This window comes from Arachis stenosperma, chromosome 6 (genome assembly GCF_014773155.1).
Source record: "Arachis stenosperma cultivar V10309 chromosome 6, arast.V10309.gnm1.PFL2, whole genome shotgun sequence".
NCBI classification, from domain to species: domain Eukaryota; kingdom Viridiplantae; phylum Streptophyta; class Magnoliopsida; order Fabales; family Fabaceae; genus Arachis; species Arachis stenosperma.
This window is the reverse complement of record NC_080382.1, coordinates 28,901,670-28,914,861: the sequence shown is the minus strand read 5'-3', so window position 1 is coordinate 28,914,861 and position 13,192 is coordinate 28,901,670. Positions and strand designations below refer to the sequence as shown.

Here is a 13,192-nt window from a genome sequence, read left to right as displayed (position 1 = left end):
ACTTAACATTAAATTTGACTCCATTAATTAATCAAACTCGAGTTAATTGAAGACTTGGATTTGACGCACTACTAAGCACTAACCGTCTGATAGGATCCTAAGGCTTTATCATGTTTTATCGGAAAAATCAAATCAAAACAAAACTTTTTGAAAAAGGAAATGGACAGAATTTTTTTTATCCTAAACACTGTCACAGAGAATCAAAAAGCCAGGCCCATTAACAAGACTCCACCATAATTCGACACGTCAACAGCTTACAAAGTACGAGGAAGGAAGGAAGGGTATATCCGTAATTCCATCGGTATGAAAACTTCTGGACCTTGTTCCGGTCCAAACCCTAACCCGACCTCAATCCTCTTCCCGGAAACGCACCCACCTCCTCCTCTTCCCTCGTCGTATGCGAAATCTCTTACTTTTCACCAAACAGAACCCTAATATCTGCCCCACTCCCCAATTCAAAATTGAAGGGCAATAGTTTATTTTCATTTATTTGATGCCGATCAGAGATGCCGCCTAAGCAGCAATCTAAAGCTGATTTAGCGAAGAAGCAGAAGGTCGTAGAGGACAAAACCTTCGGTCTCAAGAACAAGAACAAGAGTAAAAATGTTCAGAAATATGTTCAGAACCTCAAGCAATCCGTACAACCAAAACCCGATCCTTCCAAAACCGCTGCCAAGGTACTCAATTTCCTGTTTTTTTTCAGCTCCAATTTATTTTTTCTTCACTTTTTTATTTAAAAGTTTTTGTTATGTGTTAATTGCAATGGGTATTTGTTTGATGATTACAGAAAAAGAAGGAGGAAGAGAAGGCCAAGGACAAGGAGCTGAATGAATTGTTCAAGATAGCTGTTACCCAACCCAAAGTCCCTGTTGGTAATTTTCTCTTTATTTTGAATAATGACTTCATTATCACTGTTGATATTTATTTTCTGGTTTTATTCAGTATTGGATGAATCTAATATTTGAATTTTTTTCATATGAGCAGGTGTTGATCCTAAGTCCATATTGTGCGAGTTTTTCAAGGTTGGACAATGTGCTAAGGGCTTCAAGTGCAAGTTCTCGCATGACTTGAATGTTCAGAGGAAAGGGGAAAAGATTGACATCTATAGTGATAAGCGTGACCAGGGTACTCTACCAAAGTTCAATGTTGATATTCATTTGCTTATTGTTTTGGTTTGATGGCTTCTCAATTCTTATTAACTTCTTGTTGGTTCTCATTTCCTCAGAAGACACCATGGAGGATTGGGATCAAGAGACTTTGGAGAAGGTAGTGGAGTCGAAGAAAACTGAATACAATCAGAACAAACCAACTGATATTGTAAGTTTCATTTCATTCGTTGGAAACTTGGAATTATCCGTGTGATTTGGGTTCATGGAGGGGGTGTCTTTTAGCATATTGATGACGGTGCTTATGTCCTACTTGAACCGGTCATTTGGATCATGAAGGTCAATGTGGCCATTAATGCTATTTGTGTTCTCTGTTTAGGTATGTAAATACTTTTTGGATGCAGTGGAGAAGAAGCAATATGGTTGGTTTTGGGTCTGTCCCAATGGTGGTAAGAATTGCCACTATAGACATGCCCTTCCCCCCGGATATGTTTTAAAATCTCAAATGAAGGCTTTGTTAGAGGAAGAAAGAGAAAAACTAACAATTGAAGAGGAGATAGAAAATCAGGTGAAAATGTTTTTCTACAATGAGCTATGTCACTTAATTGTTTGCATTAGGTTATCTAACGTAAGGTTTTATCATGGTTTAGCGTGCTAAAGTGGCAACTACAACTCCTATGACTCCTGAATTATTCATGCAATGGAAGAAGAAGAAAATAGAAGAAAGAGATGCCAATTTGGCTTTACAGCAAGCTGAGAGGGCCAAGAATGACCGTATGAGGTACATTCCTCTTTTTGTTTCGTTTTTTCTTTTTTTCTTTTTTTTTCTTTTTCTTAATCAATAAAACAGTGAATAGGTGCTGCATGCTCAACATATTTGAAAAGGAGGTTACTATTGATTACAATGGTTGATGATCTTTATGCTTGGTTGTTTTGCACTATCATGTTATATTGTTTCCCTTTCCTTTCGCAGTGGTCGTGAGCTATTTTTGGCAGATGCTAGCGTGTTTGTGGATGATGCTGAAGCATATGAGAAGTATCAAAGGGAACCAGAATCCGATGACTCTGAACAGAAGGTACAGTTTTTGTTCATATACTTCTCTCCACAATTTAGTCGTCTTATCCTATGTGTATATATGAAATTTGAGATGCATCCGGTTGAATGCAAGACTGGGCATATTATGTTGGGCATTCATTCTGTTAGTGTGAAAAATATTATGTTTGACATCTAACCTCTTTGATTCTCAGGCCAGCATACTTTTTCGTATTCTATAGGGGAAATATCGACTTTGTTGTGTGAGAAATAAGAAAAACTAAGTTAACCCATTGATTAAATTGGATGGATAAGATTAAATTTATATTCACATGACTTTTCGCTAAAGGTCACCATCTTCCTTAACCTATCTTCCTACTTGCTATCATATATGGCCTCATTTACTGAATGTTTTGTTACCAAGAGGGTGTTTTCTTTATCATGTGTTTCCATTTGTGTTTGTGTGTGTTTTTTTTTTTTTTGGGGGGGGGGGGGGGGGGGTGTGCAGAGGTTCCAAATGTGCAGTCATCAAAGTCCTGTAGTAGTCATTCTCTTCCAAAGTCTTGCCTAATATTTTGAAGTAAGGATATAACTGACATTAAGGAGGACTATATGGTGGGAATTATACCAACTTTGAAATATATTTTTGGTTGTGTATGGTTCTACTTTCACCAATTTGTGTTCACTACCGAAAGGAATTTACGCCTTTGTAAGGCTTTTATGTACGGTTCAAACATTCTAAAATGATTTGGAAGGTGTGGTGGATATTGAGGGAAAAGTGGACTACTAATGTGCTATTCGGTTGGTGGTGGGGCTATTGAACTTGGATTGCATGAGGAGTTGGGGAGGTGGGTGAGGGAGAGAGGGTGAACTTTCAACAACAACGACGACAAAGTCTTGTCCCACTAGATGGGTCGGCTACATGGATGGAACGCTATTGAGCTCTATCATGTATCATGTCGACAGAGAGACTATTTACATGTAGATATCGTTTGACCACCTCATGGATGGTTTTTCTAGGTTTTCCTCTGCCTTTCACTCCTTGTCCATCTTACATTTCATCTACCCTCTTCACTGGGTGTTTTGTCGGTTTTTTTCTCACATGTCCAAATTGCCTGAGACGCGATTTTACCATCTTTTTCACAATAGGTGTTATTCCAACTCTTTTTTATATCTTCGTTTCTTATTCTATCCAATCGCGTATAACCATTCATTTATCTTAACATCTTCATCTCTGCTACATTTAACTTATGTTTGTGCTCCTCTTTGGCCACCCAAAACTCTGTACCATAAAGCATAGCCGGTCTGATAGCAGTGCGATATAATTTACTTTTAAGTTTTAAATGCATTTTTTTGTTATATATGAAACTAGACGCACTCCGCCATATTGATCAACTGCTTAGATCCTATGATTTACATCATGTTCAATCCTCCATTATCCTGTATGATGTACCCAAGATACTTAAAAGGTTTAATTACTCTCTTGGTCCCTATACTATAGTTTTGCAAAATTCTTAATTAGGTCCCTGTACTTTTTTCCTTTAACTAAGTTCTTGCACCAATTTTTTTTAATTGGGTATCTACACTTCTTTTCTTTTATTTGGATCTTTGCACCATTTTTTTTAGTTGGGTCTCTATAAAATTAAGTCAATTACTGTTAAGAAGGACCTAATTGAAAAAAAAATTTGGTGCAGGAATTCAATTAAAAGGAAAAAAGTATAGGGATTTAATTGAAGATTTCACAAAACTATAGAGGCCAATAGAGTAATTAAACCTACTTAAAATTTTCAACTTTTCGTATATTGTTTTCTCCAATCTTCACTTTTGTATTAGGGTTTTTCCTTTTATATATTCCGTCTTGCTACGGTTTATGCACAGACCATACATTTCTAGAACTTCTCTCTATAAATCCTTTGAATCTCCCATAAGGATGATATTATTGGCAAAAAGTATGCACCATGACATCACACATGTGAAAAGGTATGGGCTTATGGATAATTTCTGGTGTAATCTTATACCAATAAGAAATTTCTTTGTCATACCACCTTGAGTCTTCACACTATTTGTAGCCATATCATACAAGTTTATAATTGTATGAATATATGAGATCCTTATTCTCTTCTTTTTCAAAACATTCTATAAGACCTTCTTTGGTATCCTATCATACGTTTTTTCCAAATCAATAAACACTATATGTAGATCTCTTTTATTACTACGATACCTCTCCATCTTTCTTAATAGGTATGTAGCTTCAATGGTGGATCTTTCTGATATAAAACCAAATTGATTTTCTATTACTTGTGTCTCGTCTCAGTTTCTGTTCTATCACCATTTTCCAAAACTTCATGGTATGACTCATGAGCTTGATCCTTCTATCATTTTTGCAACTCTGTATATCCTCTTTATTCTTGTAGATAGGTATCAATGTGGCCTTTTTCCACTCATCTGGCATCTTCTTTCGGTAAGATGATTTAATCTCAGCCATGCTATTTAACTTTTTGCCAAGGTTATTTTTCTCATTTCGCATATAAGAATCATTCTTACCTAATACATTATACATCTGATACATGTGTATGAGTTTTCTATCATTACAACTTGATTAAAAAAATTGCTTTTACAAGTTTTATATTTCAATCTGTATTTTCTGGGTCCAATAGAAATTTGGTTATGATCGAGATTTCACGGTAGGGTGCGCCTTGCACCTTCCATAAACCCTCAAAACTCCCTGACAACGACTGGTTACATCTACCTTACCTAAATTGTCAAGTTAGACCATTGTGCTGCTTTCTAGTTGGTACACGGGTGACTAATTTTGGCCCTGAAAAGAATTTCATTTTTCGACAAAAAGGCCCCTCAAAAGGAAGAAATGGCGATTTAACCCTTCAAAGATGATCACACTTGCGCTCCCTTACTTTATGAATGCATGGTTAAACAATATGCTTAAGTATTGTTGTGTAACATCTTAACTTGATTACTGTGTAATTCATTTTGTCAATTGTTGGGATCAACTTTAGGTCAATGGGAATGCTGCTCAAGACGGTCCCAGCACGTCCACAGTTAGTGTTGATGCTGAGGATACTGATGTTGATGTGGATGACGACGATGATGATGAACTGGACATGGATGAGTTGAATGAATTGGAAGCAAGCTTATCAAGGACATCAATCCAAATAAAGGAGTAAGGAGCTGAAGTATAATTCTTAGAATTTGGTCATAACACCTTGAATGTGATATTTTCATGCCTCTGGTGCCTGATAGAGCATTTACCTGTAGCCATTACCTTCTGTCGCCCTTTGAGGAAGTCTTTTGAATGAAGCCTTTGATGATAATGAAATTGTTGTTCTCTACTTTACTTTTGGTATGAATAATTTCCATTGCCATATAATTGAGCTCCATGTAGTTTAGATCTCTCATTGGTTCTATTAACTATTCTCTGGTTTGAACACAACGTATTTGGCAGATCTTGCCTAGTTTTGTTCTTGAGAGTTGCTCTTTGTTGGGGACCTTCCAGTTTTAATTTACGCATGCAACTGAAACATACATTGTGGCATCTGTGGTTTGTGTGTGGGATGTTCAATTCCAACGTGCTTCGCTTTCTATACAATAACGTGATTAACATAAATGTTGGTTAATTCGTCAAATTACAAGATATAAGAAGAAAGAAACCTGCGGTGGATCTCATTAATCGTCTGATTAATGGCTTGGATTGGATGATTGCATGTTCTTTGCTCGTGTTCTAATTTGTAGGTTGCCGTTCCAGTTGAAGCTCCCAAACATTTTGTCTATCTATTGAAATCCATGGTGTTTAGAGAGGAGAAAGAACAAGGAATAAAAGGAAACCATCATATATTTCTAATTGAAATTATAAAATTGAGATTTTTAGAAGAGATTACCGTGTGTCCAAAAAATATAAGGTGGGACTAACATGCCAAGTGATATGCTAGCTACGGTTACTAGAGACAGAAATGAACTAAACGTTACTATAGTATGGAACTAGTATGCAGTTGATATCTTATGCATAAGTGCCAGTGAAGGAAGGATGTGGATCATATAACACTTTTTTCCTTGCTGACCAGTGCTCTCTTCTCCTTCTACCATTCTGACGAGTAGGATGATGAATATTGATTTTAGCTTTGACCTGCCTCTCTTTGGTTTAAAGCCTAAATCTCGTAAGAGAGTGGAGATTCAATATTTCTTTGTTTCCAAGCATTGTTTGATACTTTGATACGAGTCACTAGAACAGAATTTTCAGTAATGCTTATTTACGAAGAGTAACTTATCATATACTTTTTTTTTGTCCGTTGGATTTTTATTTTTCTCCTACTATTTATATTTTGTGACTTGGGGAAGGGCATGCAACAATGAGTTAATAGTATGGGAACTGTTTGCATGGTTGGATGATGAGTCATCATGGAATGAATCCTTGCTTTAAAGATCAGACAAGCCTAAAGATCATAATAATTCTTAACCAATGTCTACATGGATTTTGTCCTTCTCTAGTCTCCAATGAAAGGGACCTAATAGTGTCCACCTACAATAGGAGGATTTTCACACTAGGATCAGTTTCAGTTCCTGGTGGAGAATTTGGAGCGTTGGGTTTTGATTTTCAATCCTAGTGCTGGCTGTTCTACATTAACACTGAGTCACTAAGTTTTATGATACCAAACCTCGGATAATTATAGATCACTTTCACCTTAAATATGAAAAGGGAAAAAAAAAAAAGAAAAAATCTCCATTTTCACAGGAAGCAACATTGATTACTTTTGTTAAACAAAATTTACAATTTCTGTGGAAACAATAATAGTTTATTGTTATATCTCTACTGCTTTAAAAGGTAATCACTTCACTTGATTGGTGCAAGAATGGTATACAACAAAAGGAACAAGACAATTATAACTGCACCCCCAAGAGTGAAAGTGGGACTGTTCCAGAACTTGAGGTTTGATCTCTCAGTTCTCTTGATGGGATCAACCTCCTCAGAAATTGGGAATTCTGAGCGCCTAGGGTTCCAACTCACATACTTATCTGGTGAGAATCCAGAGAAGAGTGATTTTTTCCCTTGCTTCTTGAAATTTGACCATGCCTTGTCCCAATCTCGTGAAGATTTATCACCTACCACAAATAATACATAAACAAAACTCGTTATCAGATTTCAACATATTCATCAAAGGAAGGAAATATATCCTCCACTAACTTCCCTTAGTGACAGGTTAAAAGCTATATATATATATATATACAAGCTAAGTTACACTCTAACTCGGTAGCTTGTCATAACTAACTAACTAACTAAATGCTTGCATTGATAACAACCATATAATGTACTTCTTCCATTTTTAAATGAGCAATGTTACATGGCCAACAAACGTATTTTAGATGTAATATCCAAAAAATACGGTATTAGCTAAACTCCAAACTCTAAATTTTTCATCCTAAATTTTAAATTCTAAACCCTAAATCATTAATCCTAATAGTATAAAAATTTAGTGTTGGCCCAGAATATTGGTTAATGTTGATAAAAAGCATTAACTCCCTAATAACATTTATCTTTCCAAATATCTATGGATAAATTGGTATATTACAGCCAATGTAAACAACATAGCTGTTTGAAAATGGAGGGAGTATTTTAGGAATCGAAATTTTAGATCAATACATACTAAGGGACTTTGGGAGGAACCAAATTACAATGAGAAACAGATAGAGGGAAACACATTTAGGTGTCTTAAAAATAATTTTGTTAAGTTCCACTCCATATTCTTTATCTTCTATGCATAATCCAAACGAACTATCTTGTACTTTATCATTTTAACTCCTATTTTCTTTTATTGCCAAAAGGGGGCTTCTCGAGGAACTAACATATACATATTGTTTGCGTAATTGCGTCGATATACATTATCTATTTTCAAACTAAAACTGAAACATATATTACTTATTTTAACAAAATAAAGATGTGAATGTGGCATAAGGTCTCTGGCAGCATTCTAACATTTCACAACACACTATGAAATTTGAATCGTGCATTCAGAATTTTCAGATAGAAGGAACCAATAAGTGAAACAATAAAATTGCAAATAACTCTAAAAATTCAACATTAGAGAGACTCACAAGTGAAAAAGAACATGCAAAACGAACAACAATGGCAACAAGAATAGAGAAGTAATATACCATTATTGTTATTGTTATCAGCAGGGTTTCGTTGGGAGTCCCTTTTGGAAGAGACAAGTTTGAGAGGGGAAGAAGAAGAAGAAGAGGAGGAGGTTTGATATAGCGAAGAGAAGCGATGAGATATAAAATTTGGTAATGGGAATGGAAGGTGTGAATGGATGTAAATTTGCAATGGCATGATGCTATGGAAGATTCGAGTTAGTAAAGTCAAGAGTGCAGTTGCGAAACGAAGTGGTTGGAACTGAGAGGGTCATCGTGTCTTCCTTATCCCTTTTGCTTCCATCTGAAACAACAACACTTCGCACGTGTCTCTTTACTCTTGTTATATGCATAAACGCTGTGTGTAGTGAACCTTCTCATATTATTTTGAACTAGAACGAGACTCGTGTAACGGAACGGTAAATTAATAATAGTATATAATAAATATAAAAAATGTTATATTTTATAGAATTAAATTAAATATATATAAATTAAAGTTAAATTTAAAAGGTGTTTTATTTAAAATAATTTGTAGTATAAAAAATTTGAATGTTGGAATTGTATAAAATAATAATTTTATTTAATAGTTTGATTTTTGTATTTATTTTAGTTGATGGACTTAGGGCCCGTTTGGGAAATTTTAAAAGTAATTTTTTTTTTAATTTTTGACTTATGAAAAATAGTAGTATTAATGTCTGGTGCAATTTTCAAAACCAAATTGTAACTTCCTAAGAAGCTATTTAGGAGTTTATAGAGAAGTTAAAAAAATGACTTCTCTCATAACACTTCTATTTTTCATCACATTTCTATAAAATAAGCACTTTTAGAGTTAAAAATCTAAATACAAAATAACTTATTTATAAGTTACTTTTAACGGAGTCATTTATTGTTTAAGTTATTTTATCAAAATGAGCTTAATTAAGTTGGTTACCCAAAATGGCCCTTAGTCTATTGTTAGAATTGTTGCTTTCTTCTTTCTGTGTTCTTGTGAAGGCATGTTTTTTATGAATTGTTGAATTGTATGCACTCTCTATTATGTTGTTTGTTCTATCTTTGCATGTATGTTTTTCTTCCGAAGATGTGTCTTGAATTTGTATGATTTTCTTTCTTCTTAATCTCTTGACGTAGTTTTCCAATGACATTTACAATAAAAAGAACAAAAATGTGTATATATATTTTTTTTGAATAAATTATTTTTAATAAGAATAATTGAAATAGTATAAAATAAAATTACCTGTTAGTATTTTTCTTTGACCTACTCTGTTAGACAATGTCTCAAGTGATGCAAATTTAAAATAGTCTTGGAAAATGTTTAAAATTGGATCTTTAATTTTTTTTCACAACAGTTGTGAGTACAAAATTTACTTTCATTGTACCTTTAATTGGCCTATACAAATCATTTGCATATTCTATTTTTAAACTTTTTTATAGTATAGACTTTTTCTTCTTATAACAAATGTTTGAATTTGTTCATCATATTTCTCTTCACAATTATACGAAGATGTGTTCCCTGCCGTGTTAGTAACTCATAGTTAATAATTAGTTAAAAAAGAATAATGAATAGCATATTAAAAAAAGTATAATTTTAACGATGTTAAAATATAATTATATATAAAGTATTATAAAATAATATAAAAAGTATAAAAAGCAAAAATAATTGAAGCATTTTTTTCGTAAATTCAATTTAAAAATATAATAAATATGTTTGTTTTGTATATTTTCATCTAATATAATAATTTTTAAGTAAAGAGACTCTTCTTCGTTTGTGGGTGTTAATATTTTTCATAGATGAACCACACAAACTTTGATAAACCAATTGTCTTTTTGTTTGGTGATATTATCCAAAGAATGATACTCCATTGAGTAAGTTTGAGATGTTGTATAGTTCGAAAATAAATTTTTTGTGCTAAATTTGATGTCATTTGAAGGAATAGTGATAAGAGACTTTATATAAGTAGTTCAAAACTTCAAATAGTATGAGATTTGAATATTTGTAACGTAAAATTTATGATGATTAATAATATTATTATTACATTTGTAATATGAATGTTTATTATATTTAATGAGTTATTTATAAAAATTAATAAATTAATTATTAGAGTTATAAATTTATTGTATTATTTATAACGGTGTGATATAATAAATATAGGGATATGGATTCAATTTTTTGTAGGTTACAAATTTGATTACAAATTTTTGTATTTTTTTTGCTGATTTAAAAATAATAGTTGATTTGGCAAAAATAGAATGGTTGATTCTAATATTTTGCCAAGTAAGTAATGTTGTTGATATAACATTAATAAAAAGTAAAAGATATTTTAAAAGTAATGTGGGTAAACTTATGTATCTACTTTTATATATTAAGAATAGATTTTTGATGCTCTTATAAAAATTAAGACGCATGACATACTACTAATATAGTTTTTACTATAAAATTATATTTTTTATATGTGAATTATATGCACTATTTTTATTTTTTTTAAATTAAATTAAAATTAAAATCTCAATCAAATTTATTAAGAGAACTCAATAGAATTAAAAACATCAAATGTTAACAAATTTAAAAAAAAATCAAAATTTTAAAAATCTTATTATATAAAAATTAAAAGATTTGTTTGACACCATTCTTTAAAAAAAAAATTAAATAATATTTTTAAAAATTTTTTTACAAAAATAAAAATGATTTGGTGTTTAAATATTTTATTTAAAAGTACTTATTTAAAAGATGATATTATTTAGATACAAAAATATAAAAATACTTTTATCATAATAAAATTATTTAAAAGAATATTTAATCATAAAAGAATTTATTAATAATAATAATAAAATAATTAATTATACTAATTTATTTAATCTGATAATTACTTTCTTATATTGTTTCTTATTTTTTTTATTATTTGAACATGTTCTTGTGTTGGTTCTTTCCATTTATTAATTTTAGAATTTATTGATCTATTTTTTATAATAGTACTATTATCTTCATTGACATGTAACCAAACAATATCTCCAAACTTTTACAAAATACATATGTCATCAGAATCCATCATTTTTATAAAATTATGAAGGGTGAAACATGCAACAATGATATCATATTGGATTTTAAATTTGGTTCTTAATAGCATGTTTTGTAGTATTTTTCATCTTGCTTTACATATCCCAAAAGTCCTTTTAATTACCGTTCTTAAACTTGAATGACAATAGTTAAACTTTTCAATCTTTGATCTAAAATTTGGTGCTAGTTTGAATTGTGAAATATGATACCTTGTATGACGATAAAGTCCTAAAAATTCTTTAAAAGTTGGATAACCAGCATCAACTAAGTAATATTTACCTGAAATACATTAAAAAAATACAAAAATTAAGTCACATATTAGCATGAAAATAAATTTAACCTCAAAATAAAATTAAATGATATACTAACCTCCTGGTAGATGTAAACAATTTAATTTTTTTTGTTCGAAAAGTGTTCATAAAAATTCTTGTATCATGTGCAGAGTCTTCCCAACCAACCCATATAAATGTAAAGCATATATTAAAATCACACATAGCCATTACGTTTGTTGTAGTATTCCTTTTTCTACCGATAAATCACACTTACTCATCCTAATGAACATGAGCATATAGCATCTATAACTTCAATACAATCTTTGAAATACGGTCAATATCTATCATTATCTATAATATATTTAAATGTGTCTCCAAAACTAGGATCAATAGGTCTAATTATGTTTTTTTGACAATTTCTACACACATGATAGGACATGATGAATTGACGAAATATAGTTTCACCGGAATGTTAAAATCGCACCTCCAATATTCTGTAAAAAGTTTTTTGCCCAAGTATGTATACGAATGTTGCTATCATCTTTTTTCCACTAATATCTTATGTAAATTTTAAACCATAATTGAGAATTAAGTCATTGCATAAAACGGTTAAAAACTGATTTTTTTCATTTTAAATTGTTCAAAAATTCACATTTCATTCTCTTCCTTTAATTCTAATAGTCATTGATATTTTGATAGTTTTAAGGTCAATTTCTCTTATTTAAAGACATATCGCAAGTAATAATTGACAACTCAAAAAATAATTAATATAGCAGTTGACTCGTAATTTTTTCATATTCTTTATATTAAGTATTATTATCTGTTTCACAATTAATCATCCTATATAATTTAAATTAACATGAAAAATAAGATAACAAAACAAAAAATACCATCTATAATGTTATCATTAAATAAAAATTTTAAAAGATTTAGAACCTTCATTTATAAACTTAACAAATTCTAGATTAATCTATTTAAAATATTCAAAAAATAAATATAAAAATATCTAATAAATTTTATAAATAAAATTAACTTATGTATTATTTTATAATGCAAAATTAACATATCTTAATTTTGTTCACTAAAATTCAGAAGTTAACACTATTTTTTTTTTCATGATCTCAATTAAGATTAGTCTCTTGTTCAACTAATTTAGTCCATAGGATTCGGTCTTATACATACGCGAGGAAGGTAATCAAAAAAGAAAGAAGATGAGTTCTTCTTTCTTTTGTCACTTAGGAGCCGTGCGAGATGAAAGTCTCATGCACGGTTTTGAATGAGAGAAAGAAGTGAGGAATCCTCTTTTCGACTCTGACTCTCCCACTCCAGTCGTTGCTTTTCTTTAATAAAATTTAAGAGCATTCCATCTATTTTTTAGTTGTCTATGCCTATATAGGAGTCCTGTTCTCTCTCTAAATTTTTTTGTAGATTTTTTTAACCAATTTTATTAAAATATTTATTAGACTTATTATCATCTCGTATCTCTTCTATACAAATAGTCAAAAATATTTTAGTATTTTAATCATCTCATTTTATTTTTATAATTTTTACTTCTCTTTTATTTGTTGTATTTTCGTTTTTAATATTC

General features: G+C 31.1%; 2 protein-coding genes across 2 annotated transcripts; one reads left to right on the top strand and one right to left on the bottom strand.

Moving 5' to 3' along the window:
- The first annotated feature begins 313 nt into the window (after positions 1-313).
- Positions 314-5,547, top strand: LOC130935588 (zinc finger CCCH domain-containing protein 21). Its single transcript, XM_057865395.1, has 8 exons — positions 314-677; positions 788-872; positions 985-1,125; positions 1,226-1,317; positions 1,486-1,674; positions 1,757-1,887; positions 2,080-2,182; positions 5,154-5,547. The coding sequence occupies exons 1-8, from the start codon at positions 507-509 to the stop codon at positions 5,319-5,321; spliced, it is 1,080 nt and encodes a 359-aa protein (XP_057721378.1). The 5' UTR covers positions 314-506; the 3' UTR covers positions 5,322-5,547.
- Positions 5,548-6,896: 1,349 nt separating this feature from the next.
- LOC130936063 (uncharacterized) lies at positions 6,897-8,579 on the bottom strand. Its single transcript, XM_057866040.1, has 2 exons — positions 8,302-8,579; positions 6,897-7,251 (listed from the first exon to the last, which is right to left on the bottom strand). The coding sequence occupies exons 1-2, from the start codon at positions 8,477-8,479 to the stop codon at positions 6,983-6,985; spliced, it is 447 nt and encodes a 148-aa protein (XP_057722023.1). The 5' UTR covers positions 8,480-8,579; the 3' UTR covers positions 6,897-6,982.
- Positions 8,580-13,192: the final 4,613 nt, after the last annotated feature.